The sequence below is a fragment of the Pungitius pungitius genome, chromosome 9 (genome assembly GCF_949316345.1).
Source record: "Pungitius pungitius chromosome 9, fPunPun2.1, whole genome shotgun sequence".
NCBI lineage: Eukaryota > Metazoa > Chordata > Actinopteri > Perciformes > Gasterosteidae > Pungitius > Pungitius pungitius.
In genome coordinates, this window is record NC_084908.1 from 3,967,441 (window position 1) to 3,986,406 (window position 18,966).

The 18,966-nt window shown below is 47.9% G+C and overlaps 1 protein-coding gene across 9 annotated transcripts in view; it reads left to right on the forward strand.

Annotated features, from left to right (window-relative positions):
• The window catches only part of grin2bb (glutamate receptor, ionotropic, N-methyl D-aspartate 2B, genome duplicate b), a 67,717-nt gene extending 52,168 nt beyond the window's left edge, over nt 1–15,549 (forward strand). For 7 of the 9 annotated variants that reach the window (XM_037470927.2, XM_037470929.2, XM_037470933.2 and 4 more), the window contains 8 exons: nt 214–385; nt 1,314–1,467; nt 2,792–2,917; nt 4,051–4,280; nt 4,812–4,972; nt 6,183–6,370; nt 10,396–10,634; nt 12,844–15,549. In XM_037470927.2, the coding sequence (XP_037326824.2) occupies nt 214–385; nt 1,314–1,467; nt 2,792–2,917; nt 4,051–4,280; nt 4,812–4,972; nt 6,183–6,370; nt 10,396–10,634; nt 12,844–15,225 (3,652 nt within the window). In that variant the 3' untranslated portion in view covers nt 15,226–15,549. The remainder of the gene's footprint in view (nt 1–213; nt 386–1,313; nt 1,468–2,791; nt 2,918–4,050; nt 4,281–4,811; nt 4,973–6,182; nt 6,371–10,395; nt 10,635–12,843) is intronic. The other 2 variants (XM_037470934.2, XM_037470936.2) reach the window with 2 other exon arrangements.
• Nucleotides 15,550–18,966: the final 3,417 nt, after the last annotated feature.

An 18,966-nucleotide genomic window follows, 5' to 3' on the forward strand; every position in this document is an offset into this window, starting at 1 on the left:
AATGAAACAACTTGCTAGAGCTTTGGGATGGAATAAAATCCTGCATACTCTCTCAGCACTTGTCCCCTGCTTTTTATTCATTTTTTGTTTCATCTCTTCTGCTGCGTGGTCTCTTTTGAATCTTCTAGTTTAATGCACCTGAATATAATCTCTTACTCCTGTTGACCTTTCTTCACATGTCGTCCTCTCCTTTCTCTCTGTGCCGCCTACCAGCAATCAGACTGGCGATTCAGGGATTTACATCAAGCGCTGCTGCAAAGGTTTCTGTATTGACATCCTGAAGAAGATCGCCAAGGCGGTCAAGTTTACTTACGACCTCTACCTGGTCACCAACGGCAAACATGGCAAGAAGGTTAATGGGACATGGAACGGCCTGGTTGGAGAGGTGAGGACACGTCCCTGTGCTTTACACAGAAACAAAATGACGCTGTTAGTTTCAGTGATCTGTAGTGGACAGATTTTTCATTGCCATTTAATTATTTACTGAAAAGGCATAGCGCACTCAGCATGCCTCAATGAAGACATGCGAAATGTATGGAACCATTGTTGCAGGGGTCGAATTAAACTCCTACAATTGCGTAAAATGACAAAAAGCTGTTATTTCACATTACATTTAAAGTATCCATAGGATCAGGTCCATAGGAAAGGTGGCTTTACATGACTTATTTACACCACAGAAAGTCGTCTCTGTCTTAACATGGTCATGCGTTTACAATTCCCCCCCGCTCTCTGACACACACACACACACACACACACGCGTGCACACGGGGGAGCACACTCCCATCAGCGGACAGAGAGCGCGCTTCTGATAATGTGTTTGTGTCAATTGTCAATAGCCATCGTGCTGTACAGCCGCGTGTACCCCACAACTGGGCCCGAGGGCCGGCTGTGCTCCGCTCTGGAAAAGCTCTGGAGGTGGACAGAGGCTCCTAATCAGAGAGAGAATAAAAAAGACGATAGTAAGGAGAAAGCGATTAGAGGAGAGGGAGACAGGGGGCAGGAGGCAGGGAAAGACACACATTAAATATTCAGCGCAAACCTTTAGAAATCAATGTGACGTGCAACCTAATTGATTACGCCTGAGCAAGCAGCTAATGAAGCCATTTGAATGAGGGAGTGGTCGGGGGACAGGACAACAGGACAACAGGACAACAGACACAGGAGGGACCAAGGAAGCAAGCCTGTGAAGACGGCATACATATGGCTTATTACCACACTCAGCACTGACTTTCCCCCTTCCTCCCGCCTCCCGGCCATCGCCCCCCCCCCCCCCCCCCCCCGTCTGTCTCTGTCTGTCTCTGGTTGACCCTTAGGTGGTGCTGAAGAATGCCCACATGGCAGTGGGTTCGCTCACCATCAACGAGGAGAGGTCCGAGGTCATTGACTTCTCCGTGCCCTTCATTGAGACGGGGATCAGTGTCATGGTCTCCCGTAGCAACGGCACCGTGTCCCCCTCCGCGTTCCTCGGTGAGGAGACAGGCACCTTGATCTTTCGGCAGATGTTCAACACAATCGAGACACACGCACACTCCATAATAATCCAATAATAAATGCACGATCACGCACAGAACAAGCACACTGCTTAATTGCAATGATTGGTTTGTTCCAGCAGCAAAAAAACATAACAAGTGTGGGAACATGGGACACAAAATGCAGATGAACATCACAAAATACTGAAAGTAACGATATCTTGTGTAAACACTGTGAGGTTGAGCTTTTCTCAGGCCTTTGAAACTGACAAAAAACACTCCACAAAGTCCTTTTAGTGGCGGCTCTGGAGCTTTAAACTGTGTCACGCACACACACACGCACACACACACACGCACACACACACACACACGTCATCTCGGGATAATCAGACCCAGCACGAGGCGACTTCTTGCATTATTAGTGTCTCAAAGTCCTTAGCGTTGTCATCCTTAAGTTTGCGGTCCTGGTTTATATTTCTAAACTTGTTGTTGCCATAGGAACAGCAAGTGTAGCCCAATAGTACAGGTCCAAGAATTCTTGTTGAGTTGTTACTTTTTCAAAAAAGTATTTGTTTTACAAAGCAGTCGAATCGGCTTCAGTCAAGTGTTGTTCAGTGGTCACAGCTCACTGTGGCTGCCCTTTCTCGTTCCATTACTCCCAGTAAGATATCAAATGGGTCCAGAAAATACATATTTAGGGGGAACTTTTTCTGTCAGCCTTTGATATCACATTTGAATGTGAACCATGGGGATATTAATAGAGCTCTGGTAGGGCTGTACAGTGGACAGTACAACAGTGAGCCTCTTACATATTTAACCAAAATAATTACACAACATATTTGATATTTTTACATCTCCGTCCGTAGATTGTGCAACTTGACTTAAAGCACCAAAGCAGCTACTGAATGGACTTTGTAGTGAGATAATATATTTATAGTTAACAGCATTACTATGGTGTCAGTGCCTGACTGTTCTGTGTATGGAAATTACAAAGCAGGGTAAATGTGCCCACTTCAATGAGTACATCTGTCCATTCACACACACACCAACCTCCCTCTTGGTTTCTCTCTTGAGATGCTTGTTACTATTCACACAAACGCGCACGCACAACCCAACAATCTATCACCGTGCAAAAATGAGCACACAGTGTGAGTGCCAGTCGTCATGTTGATAACAGGGGGGGGATTTTTTATCATTTTCATAATTTGGTTTAATCAACTTCCTCTCACCCTTTCCACATCTCTCCCTCCTGCCGCTTTCCACTTCCTCTCCTCCCTCCCGTACCCCCCCCCCCGTTCTCTCTCTCCCTTTCTGTGTTTTAGAGCCCTTCAGCGCCGATGTCTGGGTGATGATGTTTGTGATGCTGCTGTTGGTGTCGGCCGTGTCTGTGTTTGTGTTTGAGTACTTCAGCCCTGTGGGTTACAATCGCTGCCTGGCAGATGGACGAGGTGAGAGGATTGCACACACACACACACACACACACACAGCATCAGCGTCAGTCAGCGCGTGCTCCAGAATGTGACAATGAGGTTAATAACCAGGCGACCTCACGTGGCGAACTGAAGACTTAGTTGGCATGTTTTGTTACCTTAAATGCATCATTCGAACAAAGCCGCCCCTTGCGATAAATTATCAATCTCCTCTCTTTTGACTGAGCGCCATTGGAGCGCTTTCTACTCAACGCCGTAGAGTACTTATCTCCATCTACAGTCACTTAAGCTCTTTTGCTAATGAAAAGGATCGTTGAGAAGAGCCAGATAGGTGATCTGAAGTATTCTTAGCATCTCACATTGTGAACCATTCTCCTCTGTTCTTGCATTACGTTTTTTTACTATTATTATTGTGCCGTTGTCAAATGTTACACACTGTTGTTACGCATACCTAGGCTTGTAAAACCAGCAAAGACAATTTATTACCATACATTGAAAATATGTGTCAGATTCAATGGTGTGTGACAGTATGGGATAAGACTTCGCCGCTGAATCTAATCAGTTCCAGCAGGCCGTTCAAATCAATTTGCCCCTCAAAATCGATGGTTCAGATTCAATCTATTTTGACTCCAGGTTTGATACACCGGGCTCTGATTGACTCTCACTATTTGCATTAGGCTTCTGCAACAGCAGTAACTCAAGATCAAATCTGAAATGTGTTATGCGGCTCCTCACAGCCTCCTTTTTTGTTTTTTTCTATCAAGGAGGCGAGAGGAGTAATGGTGTTTGGTTTTAGGGTTTTCTGTCTCGTGTCAACAGTGTATAGTGTGCGTGGTTTAATCGCCAGGTTATGTAAGGCTATTGTCCTTTACCGCTGCTCCAGCTGTAGCAATTGTAGCCTGCTGCGTGCCCATCTACCCCCATCCCGCACCCTGCTACCTTGTCGTGCTGTGGATCAGGTAGTCTGTATCAGTGGGTTGTCGCGGCAGCAGCTGATGGAGCAAATGTGAATCCTGCAATCAGTGACAAACTAAAGGATCGGAACAAACACAGTCATTCAAGTAGAACCTGGGATCTGTCCAACTGAATTCTCTTATCATCTTCATCTTCCCTCCGTCATGTCCCTCCCTCTTCTTCCACGTCGCTCCCAGAACCCGGCGGCCCCTCTTTCACCATCGGTAAGGCCGTCTGGCTGCTTTGGGGTCTGGTGTTCAACAACTCCGTCCCCGTGCAGAACCCCAAGGGGACCACTAGTAAGATCATGGTGTCCGTGTGGGCCTTCTTCGCTGTCATCTTCCTGGCCTCCTACACTGCCAACCTTGCCGCCTTCATGATCCAGGAGGAGTACGTGGACCAGGTGTCGGGCCTGTCGGATAAAAAGGTGCGACTCCAATGCAATGCGTGGCAGGGGTGTGCGTAAGGACGTGACGTGCGGTGTTATGCGAGACAGTGCTTTTTAGAGTTTGTGTTTTCATACACTCGAAATCAGGCCAGTCAGTTGGCCTGTTGCACCTTGTAATTCATGATATATAACAGATATAAACAAGTGAGCTTCTGCTATCTTTTCAGGAGTCAACAGAAGTTAACAAGACCATCAAGCAGAGATTTCTTAGTTATTTGTTGTGAGAATCTTTGTCGTTTCTTTGTCTCACAGGATTGGAAACTGAATTTGCTTTGGGTTTGGGACTGTTGTCAGAGATAATTAAATGTATTTGTCAGTTTTCCCAACATTCTATTGGCCAAATGATGAAACCGGAACTCATCACTAATAACAATGTATCAGTCGCAGTTTGACACTAATTGTGTCGCAGGATGGTTCTTTTTTACCTGGTGTGCTGTACCCGTTTGTCCTTCGGACTCAGCTCAAAGCATTTCACTAACAAGTTGCAGTGTCTCTGTTTTGACGACACAGTTCCAGAATCCCAATGAATTCTCACCCCCGTTCCGGTTCGGCACGGTGCCCAACGGGAGCACAGAGCGCAACATCCGCAACAACTACCGGGACATGCACAGTTACATGACCAGCTTCCACCAGAAGAACGTGGACGAGGCGCTGTACAGTCTGAAGAGCGGGTGAGGAGGAGGGAGGGGAGGCTGCAGAGACAGATGATAGGGCTGATGGGAGGAGGGAGGGAGTTGAAAGTGTCCCGGCAGGGAGAAAAAGAGACTAGCGCCATGAAGCTGTGAGGTCTAGTGCTGATGCAACTCAGAGGAAGGCTGATGAAGGCGTAAGGAGAGGGAGACAGAAGGAAGAGGGAACATTCTGGGCGATGCTCGTGGGCAGCCAGCAGCACCCAGAATAGCAGCGTAGCCCGTAGTTGCGCTGAAACGCTGCGTAATATCCGCGCTCTCTGTCCGTATCCTTTCCGCTCTCTCCCTCTCCTCCAATGTGTTCATCCACTGCTGCTTCAGGATTAAGATTCCAAAGTTTGAGCTGAATGACCTCTGCAGACCACCGTTTGATAGGAGTCAATTTACCTACGACATCAGCCAGGGTTCCATTTTCAATATCTCTATGGATCAGAAAATACTGCCGACCGCAGTAGAAATGGAAAAAAGGTTGCCAGGTTTTGAGTAATCATTGTTTTCTATATCAGACTGTGAATGATATATGTTCAAACTGCTGAGTAAAAACCTTCAGAATATAGATAGAAGTGAAACTGAAGAGTAAATCCTACTGATGAGTATTTCTAAAAAAGTCCTATAGAGAGAATAGTGTTTAAAGATGTATTTTGTGAAATTACAAAACACTTCTCCAATTGAGACAAAGTAGTACAATAAATGTCAAAATGTTTTCTTTTCTTTCCACTAAATGGAAATAAGTCCTGGTTGCAAAATAGCCCATATGCATTAAAACATAAGTAAATAATTAGTGATTGAATCCAAAACCACCCAAACGCCTGCACGGTAACATTTCATTTTATGCACCAATAAAAGCTAAATCATTTCATTGTGCGTTTTCTTGAAATAACGCTGTGTATCATTAATTATAACTGAAACAGAGAAAGCGTTCACAGTTTGGATTCATTAATTCCTAATAAATTCTAAGCCAGCGTTTCAGTGTTCTTTGCCGCGAGCACAGCAAATAGGCGGAAATGTGCACATGAAATTTAACATTAATGGAGAGTATTGTCTCATTAATGAAGAGAATAGAGTATAGTCTCCACTATATATTTACTTGGTTTGACCTGGGGAGGTACTATATAGTACACAGAAACAAGGGGACCCTTTTGCATCGTCAAAGTATTCGGCTAACACACCTTCGTCCCGCGGCACTCTGCAGCAAACTGGATGCTTTCATCTACGACGCGGCGGTGCTGAACTACATGGCGGGCAGAGACGAGGGCTGTAAGCTGGTCACCATCGGGAGCGGCAAGGTGTTCGCCTCCACCGGCTACGGCATCGCCATCCAGAAGGACTCCGGCTGGAAGCGAGCCGTGGACCTGGCCATCCTAATGCTATTTGGAGATGGTAGGGCACTTGGAATAAGGTTTTTATTCATTTGAATGAAGAGGCCTTTTAAATATCATATAAGCAAAAAATAGTTTATATTTAGTTTATTATATTTATTTTGATAAAACAACACATATCAGGTATTGTAGCTGCGGAAATACATAAGCAATTATTCGTACGCATATTTTGGAGGGAAATGCTGTCCCACAACTAAATGAACCTCCTTTGAAACGAAGTATAGCTGTCATCAGCGTATTGAAGTTGGAGATGCAGAATGGGTGGAAGCGGCTGCGAGGAGGACGTGACAGAAGGTGGTCGGTGTTTGTCACGGTAACAAGCCAAGCAGCCGCTGGAGGATCTCTGCATTGGACGAGGCCTCCCGAGCCAGGCCGACACACTTCAGTCCTCAAACAGCAGCAGGGCTCCGGCTGGCCAGAGAAGCTGCAGATGGAGAAGGACTTTGTTTGTTGTTTGGTCGTTTAGGAGGTTCTACAGTTACCTGTTGCATTGTTTAGCAATGTAGTTGGTTCCTATAGGAAACAGCTCACAACAAGGTCTGTGCATTCATTTGAGTAACCCGGGTAATGGTTCTCTGGACAGAGGTATCGCTGCTGAATATTTTTCAGATGTTTCTTATTTGCACCACAAGCCATGTGCCACATAGTCCCGTAATATATTAGCCGAGGCTGACAGCTCGACGGACGATGTCTCCATAAGCAGGCAACTCTCACCACAACAATCTGGATTGATGTAACACTCCATTTGACTGAAGTGGGTAGAAGGAGCTCTGTGGATGGGCTGTTGTAATTGTCTTATATCTTGTCAGTGACATGCACTGGTAAAACCCTAAATATTTAGATTTGTCAGTAAAATGACAGTGTGAGAGCTTTCTGGTGTTTACAATCCCTTCACTCTGACAAATCAAAGAATAGAATCTTCCCCTCTGATTTAGTGCTCAGGTTTCAGAGATGTTCATTGCGATGGCTTGTAAGCTACATTAGATCCACATAGAGGATGCCAAACTCAGCGTACCATTTGGAAAGCTCCGTAAATAATGACGACTTTTTAACACAAGCAGTGGCTGCTGAGGGATGTGATGGGAGCTCGGCAGTAGGCCACCCTGAGTGTTCATAGCAAGCACGTCTTTATCATAATGATTAGTGAAGGAGCCGTCCGTTCCCCTTCACTATAAGAAGAGAAGCAACCCAGAGAGCAGTTGGTGGGTCGGCTTTTTCTCCCCCCCCATGCTGCTGTTGAGTGTTGTGACCGAAAGAAGGCGGCAGGGTGTTGGGGAGAGAATGGCAGCGCGGTGACCCACGAGGACCTCTGTATCAAGCTGCTGCTCTGTCATGATGAGATAGTGTGTGTATGTTGGATAGGACGCCTATTGTCTGCTTGAACTTGTTTTGCTCCCAAATGAGAACGGCAGGACGCACCGGAGGGACATTTCCCATCAGTGTGGACGGAAAGTGAGGCGTTAGGGCACGTAAATTGAACACTGCAGCTGAAAGTCAGGAAGCGAGCTTGTGCAAACACGTCGTGAAGCTGCTGAACCAGACATAGTTCTGTCTCAAATAGGACCTCACAGCAACCCACCGATGTGTGACGCACCGTTTCACAAGGGTTAGTAAACTAAGTCTAATGAGAGTAATAATTTCTAATGGGGCGATACAATATGCTACCAATACATCACTTATAGAAACACACAACCGATGGTATATAATGTTGTGGGTGAAATATTATTGTATCATAAGATACTTAACTGTGTGGGAATGAAGATAATACAAAAATAAAATGACAGTACAACATACTTAAACAAACAATTGATGAATAGTAATAAGCTTTGGACTTTAGACTTTGGAGAGCCCCCCTAGAGGAGACAGTGTGAGCTCCACCACCTGCCTTCATATAATGTACAACACGTTGAGACCAACACACACACACACACATACTCAAACACACACGCATATACATACGTGGTTGTCTCCAATAGGCTACCACCTTCCATCCACATGTGTGTGATGAGTGACGGGTGGATGATGAGTGCAAAGGGAACATTCACCTCAGATCAGATCTTCAGGAGCCAAATCGACTCAGACCTCGACATACGGTGGTGATTGATGATTGATGTACACTCAGCTGCCAGTCACACACACACGTAGGTGTGTGTCTGACTGTGCGCACGCCCAAAATCTCCGACAGGCGCGCCCAAATGAAGGTCTCACTGTAATGTCGACTGTGTGCAGGAGGGTGACCTGTCCGTCATTACCTCTCATTACTTCATGCGGACTGTTGAGCTGTCAGCGCGCATGCGATGCTCCATGCGCTGCTCCATGCGCTGCTCCATGCGATGCTCCATGCGATGCTCCATGCGCTGCTCCATGCGATGCTCCATGCGATGCTAAGAGATCAGACGCATGGATGATTGCTACTATCTGTCACGGCCTGTTAAGAAGCCAGGTACGGGCATGACCAGAGTCTAGTGTGCAGAGGGAGAGGATCTTCATCTGAGCCGGAGGAGGTGAAGATGGAGGAGGAAGGGGAGGAGGAGGAGGAGGGCGATGGGAGAGAAGATGGATTTGAACGCAGCGAGGTTTAGAAAGCAGGGAATCATGAAAATAATGACTTTGTGGATATTGCTCATTGACCTGGTTCTTTACCAATTCTGGTAGGGATTCAATTTGTTGGTCCACATAGAATGTGGAGAGTGCATAAGAGGGCATTCATCGGGTCCAAATGGCGCCGTCTCTAATATCCGCAAGCTGATATGAAAAATCAACGGTTCGACTGCTGCCAATAATGGGACAGTGGTTCTAAATGGGAACCAGTTATAGTGTTCACACCTGATCTGAAGTTAAGGGGGATGTTTTTCCCCGATGATTCACCATCATATCATATCTGTGAAGAAAGCAATTAGCTAAACTAGCTCAGTGGACTCAAAGCCAAGGGTGGACCAGCACCTCTAACACGCTGTTTTCTGTTTCTTTAATCCTTAAGCAAACAGAGCTGGAAATAAAAAATGTGTTGATGTGTGGAGCTATTTGCTGAAAGTAATTCTCGGCAAACAACCCCCCGTAGGAAGGACTTCCTCCAGTCGCCACAGTGAGGTTGCCAGGTTTGGCGCCATGTACAAAGACCCATAATAAAAGCTGTGCTCTACAATTGCGTCCGTCAACATGTGCTGTATAGCTTCATAGAAGGGGAAGGAAATAATTAGGAACTAAAAACCAAAAATCTGGTTGTATATTTCACCTTTTGGATGTTTGCTTCGAGCTCTATAATTGATACACAGACTTAAGAGAGGCATTGATCATCATAACTGAGAATGAAAGTTAAAGAGTGTGAATCATGTGCACATGAAAATGATTTCCTGTTGGTTCCAAATTCCAAACTTGTTAGGCGTTCATTAGGATAATAAATAATCTGCTGCTCATCGCTGAACTTTGTTTTCTCTCGCTGAGGTTTTTCCAGATAAGAAAGTCTTCCCGAAAGCCAACAAACACCTTTCTGAGACAAACACAGACGTCCACACGCACAACAGTGTTTGACAAGCAGCCAGTAAATGTGTACCCCCCTTGGTCTCAAACAGACACACACAGCAGCAGTCCATTGGTGCAGATCAAACAAATCTCTCTGGACGTGTCCTCCCCCCTCAGCGCTCCCCCCCAGAGGTAGGACTGACGGGGAGACATTTTAGGGCGGAAGCGCTCGTCACATGACCACACACACTTCCTCCCCCGAGGACTGTCGAGTCGCAGCAGGCGCTTGAGTTTTTTTCTTTTCTACCCACAACATGGAAAGGAAGGCCTTGCATAAGCATTGCTTAATGAGGATGGTCCTCAGGGGGACGTTCACTCAAAATAATGCAACTTGACATTTGCACATACGTGAGACCTGGGCTGTTTTTGGCATTGACTCCTCATCCAAATGACAAAAAGAATGTGCCTTCTTTGCTTGCACTCGCATTTAGATGTTCAGACACCTATGGGTGAACTGACCGAAACGCACACGTGTGTTACTGCCTCCACGTCTCCTTCCTCCAGGTGACATGGAGGAGTTTGAGGCCCTGTGGCTGACGGGCATCTGTCACAACGAGAAGAACGAGGTGATGAGCAGCCAGCTGGACGTGGACAACATGGCGGGGGTCTTCTACATGCTCGGCGCCGCCATGATCCTGTCGCTGATCACCTTCATCTGTGAACACTGGTTCTACTGGCAGCTGCGCTTCTGCTTTATGGGCACGTGCACGGGGCAGCCCGGCGCCACCTTCTCCATTAGCAGGGTGAGTGGCACTTCACTTTTATTAAGATGCACAGTTTTAAAATGAAAAAAAAACCCGGTTTCATCTAAATAGTTACACTAAAGATTTATGTATTTTTCTATATTTAGAAGTAAAGGTTGGTTTTGGAACAGCAAACTATTCTAATCAGACCGCTAATGTTGAAGCAACTAACCGATGAAATCTGTGGCCCAATCTGTGTTTGTGGTTACTTACAGCCGCCTTGTGACAAATATATGTTAGAGTCAAACTCAAAGTTAAGGCATATTCTTCTTTTTTACACATTGGAAAAGTAACTGTACTCACAATTTTAAAAAAGAGAGCATGGCCTTGTTGCCGTAACTTCCTCTCATCCACACAACGGGCCAACTGCTTAACGAGGGGCCAGGTCCAACGAGCCGTCCAGTTAAAGCAAGCGGATTGAAGTGCTGGATGACGGCGAGCCCCGACAAGGCTAACTGAGCCTTCCTGTCCGTGGGAAATGCCCCCCCGCAACGTCTATCGGGATATGAAGCACGGTCACAACATGTGTCACTTAATAATAATAATAATAATAATCCCTTGAGATGTTGCCTTTAGGAGGGGGTGTTGTTGCAAATGGCCTCAGTTATTATTTTCCTGAGAAAAGGACACCCGTGTTTATGTGTCTGGTGTTCTCTAATTGTAACGTTGTTCGGTTAACACCTACTCAGACTAACCTGAAAGAACCTCTTAAATGCTTCTGGCCTTGAGCACTTCAGGAACTCGCCGTACTCTTTAAAGATGCAGGAATCTCCCTCTTCTTTATACTTAATGCAAAACATAAGCACTGATTTAGCCAAGTCGGAGCCTTACGACACTCGCTAAAGCTCTGACCTGCTTGAGACTTTTACTTCTTGCTTTACAACATCCACTTTGCCTACACACACCATTTCAAGAGGTGCGTCCGTGGTCTTTTATTCATTTTCTACCCCTGGTTTAGGAAGAACAAATATTAAAGACATTGAAGGCATTGAAGAAAACTGGTTTCTTAAACAGTATATAGAAAGCGTAAGGACAGACAAGTGATGGGAGCACAAAGAGCTAATCAAATACAGAGGAAGAGAAAGAGATCATGAGACAGTAAGTCATGATAAAGAATAAAATGGGCGGCAGGACAAAGGCAGAGAAGAAGAGAATAGACACAGCGGTGTGCAAGGAACCTCCGTCCTATTACCTTTCCACGGCGGCTGCAGTAGCTCTAGATGCAGAGAGATACAGACGGACAATCCCATCGGGTCGGCTGCCGCTCACTGGAGCACCCGGAAAAAACGAGAGATAAAGCAGACACAAAGAGAGAGCGCAGCCGTGGAGCAGGGACCACCATTCCTCATTCGTGGCCGCGGCTCTGCGACGGGGGGGAAGGGGGGGGGGGGGGAGTGACTTAAGAGACGGACAGAAACCGTTTCTGACAAGTCGGCGCCTTTGAGGGAAGATGGCCCGCATGCTGGCCGGTGGCTAGTGGGTTCGGGTTTTGGCTGTCGCCTCCACCGCGGATCCCCTCGGCCCCCATCTTCACTCGCTTGTTTTGACTTCACTCGCAAAGGGCTTTTCCTTCTCTCTCAAAAGCCCCGCTGCAACCGGCGAGCCAAAAGAAGCGCACACGCTGATGGATCATGACCATCCTCAGAATACCACCGGTGTCCCTTTGACCATCGCAAAGAAGTTCAGATTTACTTTCGCGGATTCATTCATGTTTTTTTTTATGAAGGAAGAGCCAGCAGCACTAGTGTCAGCTGAATGAAAACGGCATTGATTAAACCTATTGATCGGCGGTCAGAACCATGAGCTCACAGCAACCCTTGTGTTATCAATCAGGGCTTTGATCAGCTCCCCGAGATCCGTTCATTCCGAGGTGGAGGGCTGAATAAGTCACTTATTAAACCCAGCCCCTATTACTGTTTAATAGTGTGTAAACAAGAGGGTGGTCAGAAAAAAAAAAACATGGCAATGCATTAACCTCTCCGGCCCGCCCCTCTCTGTGCCGTTCGACTCCCCCGTTTATAACATTCACCCCCTTCTGGTTCTCGACTCCTTACTACTGCATCACATGGTCCCGCTCTTTGCTTCCTTCTTTGGGCCTCTCACCTTACCACCGTCACTCTTATTCTTTCTTCCTCCCATGGCCTATCTCACCCTTTCTCTTCCTCTCTCCACCTCCCTTTCTTTCCTCCTTCTAATCTTCACACTCCAGGGTATCTGGAGCTGCATCCACGGGGTGCAGATTGAGGAAAACAAGTCCACCACAGACTCGCCGTCGGCCACCATGAAGAAGAACATGAACAACACCCACTCCAACATCCTGCGCTTGCTCCGCACTGCCAAGGACATGACCGCCGTGCCGGGCATCAACGGCTCGCCGCACGCCGCCCTGGAGTACAGCCACAGCGGCCGCGACTCGGCCATCTACGACATCCAGGAGCACCGGCGCAGCTTGGTGGGCCACCCGGCCGACTGCAAGTCAGCGCCGCCCTACCTGCCCGAGGACAACATGTTCAGTGACTACATCAGCGAGGTGGAGAGGACTTTTGGCAACTTGCCCCTGAAGGACAGCAACCTGTACCAGGACCATTACCTGCACCACCACCCGGCCTCGGCTCTGGGTATGTCCGGCCCCGCGCCAAACAGGCCGCGTAGCTTAGGCAGCACTAGCTCGTTGGAGGGGGGCATGTTCGATTGCGACAGTTTAGGGGGAGGGGTAGCGCCCATCTTCACCACCCAGCCCCGGCCCTCCATGACTCACAGGAATACAAAACAGTTTGACCTGATCACCGGCCACACCCCTGCGGACTCCAGCCAGGGCGGGTTCAAGGGAAACAATGTGTACGGCAGGTTTTCCTTCAAAGGAGGTGCATCCAGCGCGGGGCTCATCGGGGGTCCCGACAGGTACTGTGGTGGGCGCGGGGGAGGCTCAGGGGGGGACGATGGGAACATTCGCTCCGACGTCTCGGATATCTCCACGCACACTGTCACCTACGGCAACCTGGAGGGAAACAACAAGCGGCGTAAGCAGTACAGGGACAGCCTGAAAAAGAGGCCCGCCTCGGCCAAGTGCAGACGGGAGCAGGACGAGATAGAGCTGAGCGGCCTCAGGAGGAGAGCCCACCACCACACCGTCCACCACCACTTCCCCCACGGGCCCCTGGCACACCGCACGGTCTCACCTCCCCTGGAGCGGAAGAGGGGAGGCGGAGGGGGTAATTCTTCACCTTACATTTTCCGCAAAGACAAAGAGAACCTGAGAGATTTCTATGCGGACCAGTTCCGCTCCAAGGAGGGCAAGGCCAAGTGGGAGCAAGAGAGTGGAAGTGGAGGAAGCGGCGTGGGCGGTGGTAGTGGTGGTGGTATCTGTAAAAGCTTAGTGCCTGTGGAAGACTTCCTCAAAGGTAAAGGCAAGAAGCCCGAGGGTAAAGGCGGGCTGGGCTCAGTGTCGGCAGGGCAGCAGGCCCACACCTGCTGGGAGCAGGGGGTTTCGGGGCTGGGAGGCGGCGGCATTGCAGGGGGCGACTGGGAGTGTCGGAACTCCCACAATGCCTGTCACCACGGCGGCGGTGTGGGAGGAGGCGGTGGCGTTTGCAGTCGCCCCAGCTCCGCCAGCTGCAAGCGCTGCGACTCGGGTAAGATCCCGCCGAGCAACCTGTACAACATCAGCGAGGACAACATGGTGTTCGCCGGAGTGAAGAGCAGCGTAGGACCCGGCCAAGCACAAGCACAAGCCCAGGGGCAGCGCAGGAAGCTAGGGGCGGGCGGGAGGGTGTTACGGAGGCAGCACTCGTACGACACGTTCGTGGACCTGCAGAGGGAGGGGGCGGGTCGCGTGGGAGGGGGCGGCGGCGGAGGGCAGTTTCCCCAGCCGCGGAGTGTGAGCTTGAAAGACAAGGACCGCTCCATGGAGGGCCCCAGTCCTTACGCTCACATGTTTGAGAGGTACGCGGGGGAGAGGGAGTCTTCCATGTTCGGCGGAGTAGGCGGCGATAGGGCGAAAGGAGGCTCCTCCTTCAGTCTGTTCCGCGGGGGCGAAGGTGGGTCCCACAAGCGTTCCGTCGGGGAGAGAGACCTGCGAGACAGAGCGATGATGGGAGGTGGGGGCTGTGGTGGTGGTGGTGGTGGTGGTGGTGGTGGCGGTAGCAGCAGAGGGGCCGGGACTTACTCCTTGTCTAAATCTCTCTACCCAGATAAGGTGAACCAGAACCCCTTCATCCCAACCTTCGGCGATGACCAGTGTCTATTACACGGCGCCCAACCGTACTACGTCAAAAAGCCACAGACGCCGCAGCAGCAGCAGCAGCTTCTCAACAACAGCCGAGGAGGAGGCGACTTCCGCGGCTCCATGGGAACCGCTTCCTATTTGCCCGCGTCCGCCACAGCTGGGGTCATGTCCAATGTGGCCCCCAGGTTCCCCAATGACTTGTGTCTGGGCGGGGTGGGGGGCCCCATGGGGAACCACCACGGAGCCAGCAAGCTACTGCCACTGGGCAGGGACACGTTAGGTCTGGGGCCGGGACAGCGAACCTTCAACGGCGCCAGCAACGGACACGTTTATGAAAAGCTCTCCAGCATTGAGTCAGACGTCTGAAGGGGGGGGCGAGGCAGGGACAGAGCGGCAGAAGATAAAGTGGGCAAAGAAAACATGGGGGAGAGAAACTCATGGATGCCGACGACCTCTCAGCGCAACGAGAACGAGGAGACACGAGTGTGTGTGTGTGTGTGTGCGTGTGTGTGTGTGTGTGTGTGTGCGCGTGTGTGCCGTTCTGAACAAATCTGGACGATGCAGAGAGGCCACTGCAGGCTAAGCTGTGAAGTCTGGCGGGAGACAAGTTCTTAATGAGAAGAGAGGATTCTGGTGCTGCTCCGACGCTCAGAGAGAGATAGAGAAGGAGAGAGGGGAGGAAGGGGGATGGTGGGGGGGGGGGGGGGGGGGGGCGAAATCAAATCTCCAGTTTCTGCTCCCTGCACACACTCGTCTTCTTTTCCTCTTTCCTGTGGCCCCTTAACACCAAAACCAACGTTTTGTTCAACAACAGAAATACAATCATGAATGAGAAATCAACGCTTCTGTTGAAGTAACAGGGTAAACTAATAATAATTGTATTGATAATGTTAATAATATTATTGAATATTATTCCGGTGTTTAACGATGATCGGTTTCTGATTGTTTTCCTTTTCTTTCTTTCAATTTTCTTGCTTTAAATAGTTCACGTTACATATTTGTATGATGTTGATTCTTTCTTAGCTTCCCACTCTCGCAGGACACCGGGCGTCCGCTCTGCTTCTGGGGTTTCCTGTACTTTGGACTCTTCTTTGCTATTAATTCTTCATGTTTGATTTTATTACTTTTTTTTCTTTTTTTTAAACTTTTCTTACTCTTGAGTGCTGTGAAGTGTATGTGAAAGGCATGACTTGGCTGAGTACATTCTGTGTACTTATAAATTTGCAAAGAAGGTCTCTTTTTTTCCCTCTTGTCAGCTGCAGAAGCATCATCATCATCACACTGATCTGCCGTTTCCTCCTCGGCGTCGTACCAAATGGGTCTCACATTTCGAGCTGGATGTGCCTTAAAGATTGACACTGACTTTCTACACACTGACATCTGTCCTGTCGCCAGACAGTGCTACCTGCAAACAAATAGTTGAATTGATCAGAGTTTGAAAACACACGAACAGAAAGAGGAAAAACAGAACAGGTTTACAAAGGGTTAAAAGCCGCAGTGCCGCGATGTAACACGCATTCCTGCCGCCACTCCAAAAAAACACAGCGTCAGCTCAGCGGAGCCATGCTGCTGCGCGTGAAGACACACACGTTAAGACGTGAAGTGTAGGAGCTCCTTCTACTTTTAATCTCAACTCCTCGAAATCCTCTTGGATTTTGCCACCGCTAATGACAAATGAGCCGGGGATCCAACTTTATTCAATTAAATCACCTTTAATGTCCACTCATTGGTGTCATTGGGCCAGGCTCAATTGACCGTGACAGCTTTTTGCTCTTGGGGTCGGCGCTCATAATGGACTCACAGATTGAGCAGCGGTGGCGTTAATTATTTCATGAGAGCTGCTATAAGCCCAGCCGGCTGCGCTGGATGGTCCCATTTGAATGATGTGGAACACATTCACTCGCCTGCTTTGAAGGGCCGATGGTCCCAGATGACCTCTTCATCTCGACACAGTGACATCGCTGTTGGTCCCTGTTTCACAGAGAGGGGAAGTAGAAGCGACGGCGTGTGCTCACCATTACAGATCCTCAATAGTGTTCCCTGGGCATTTAAAGCATTACTTTGACACCTAGGGAAATGATTGGCCTCCTTGTCGGTAATTAGATGAGAAGATGGAGACCCCTCCAACCTTTCTGAGGTAAGGTTGAGAAAGAGTTCTCTCAGCTTAGCATAAAGACCAAAATGAGGGAAATAGCGAGCCTAACCGATCCACCTGTCAGCATCGCTAAAGCTCCCAAATGAAAGCGCCGTGTGCTGGTCACTCCATGCTAAAGCTCAAGTTCAAACTTTCTTTAAGCAGATATCGTGTGTTCATTTGCTAGCTGTGTAGAAGCTGGTGGGAAGATTCCTCTCTGTTTCCAGTCTTTGTGCTAAGCTAAGCTAATTGGACTCTGAGAGTGTTATCAATCTCCTTTACCAACAAGGAAATGATGCGTATTTTCCTAAATTGTTACACTATTCCGTCCACTGGGAAGGAGAGAACCTTGGCGGTATATAAGTCGGTCCCTTTCATCAATTCCACCACCGACAGAACGTAAAAGAATCATTACATCATGTCCTGTTACCTTGATTCCACCGATGCTGAGGTTTTGACCATGAAGGAATGTGGCCTCGTTCCTCCGAAAAGGTCCCGCGTGGATCGTGTCAGCCGCAGAAAGAAGGACGAGGAAGGCAAGTAGACGGCGCCCTGGGGGCAGGTGGTACGTTTAGTGAAAAGCATCTTCAGACCCCCGGGAGCGTCTCCGCACAGGTTGTGTTTACTTTCCATCACAGCTCCATTTAAAAAAATGCTTTGGTCACGTTATCTACTCTTTATTGACTTTACTTATTGTCGCCAAATCCAATTTGAACACCTGAGCACAATCCAACCGAATGGGTGGAATATATTTAGTTTGTTGGACTCAGTCCCACTTTGGAGGACTTTCCTCCCCTTGGTTGACGAGTCAGTATGTATGATACTAGGGGGCCTCGAGAGCTTGTAAGGACCTGCATGAACACACTTTTCTTTCTTTTCTCTTTTTTGATATTAACGTTTAGCCCAGAAAAAAGGGCGTTTTTTTGGGAACAATATTTGGAATTGTTATCAACTTGATTGGTACCGATGATCCATGTTGTACTGTGAGTGCGTGTGTGCTTGTTTGTACAGGACAAAACACTAATCTTAACCGTTTGATTCATTTTTGGTCACACTTTCATGAATATGGCAAAATTTATTGGAAATTTCACTAGGATTATTATTATTATTATGAATCTTCTTGATAGTTTTTTTTTGTCTGTGCTTTTAAACGAGGTTGAGGTCTTGATTAATTAATTCATTGTCACTGAAGAAGCCTTATGTTTTTTTTTTCATTTCAACTACTTTTGCTGTTGTTTCCCCTTTCAGATCTCTGCGTTATTGTACGTGCCTGATTACATACGCTTGATTACCTCTGTGTGTGCCCGCCGGGGGGGAGAGACGGAGTGCGTGTGAGAGATTACTGTTTTGTTGTACATGTGTTATAAAACTGTTTGTAAATACTTTACCTCACGCTCATGGACTTTTGATAAAATACAAACAAACAAAAAACTTGAACAAACCCCCCCCCCCCCCCCCCCCCTAGCAGAGAATAGATCTATTTGGGGTAAATCTTTGATTCGTAGGATGCTCCTTGCGAAATTTATTTTGTATCAACTTCCGGGCCTGGACATGTGCAATGGTCAGTTATCACACAGATAGACAGGTGGACACGCAGCGCGTCATGGTCGTTTTCTCAAGGCACCGCCGATAATTGGTACACAGAAAGCACAAGAGATTATCTATTGCATTCTTTTTTCTACACGGGAAGCCTCTTTTTGCTCCTCCTCGACTAAACTTCTGTTTTGTTTGGTTTTTTTGCTGCAGAAGACTCAAACAACTCCATCCTGAGCTGAGCTGTACAGATTGTGAAAAATGTACATACGAGAACAAAAAATCTAGTTCGCCCTCGCATTTCTTTTTTGTATGGAGAGAAATTACTTGTGTGAAGAGAGTATTTCAAAATTGAATATTTAGTTATATTGAAAATGAGATTAAACACAGTCAATGTGAAAATAAGTGCTGGGAAATATTATTCTTCTGTCTTTTTGGAA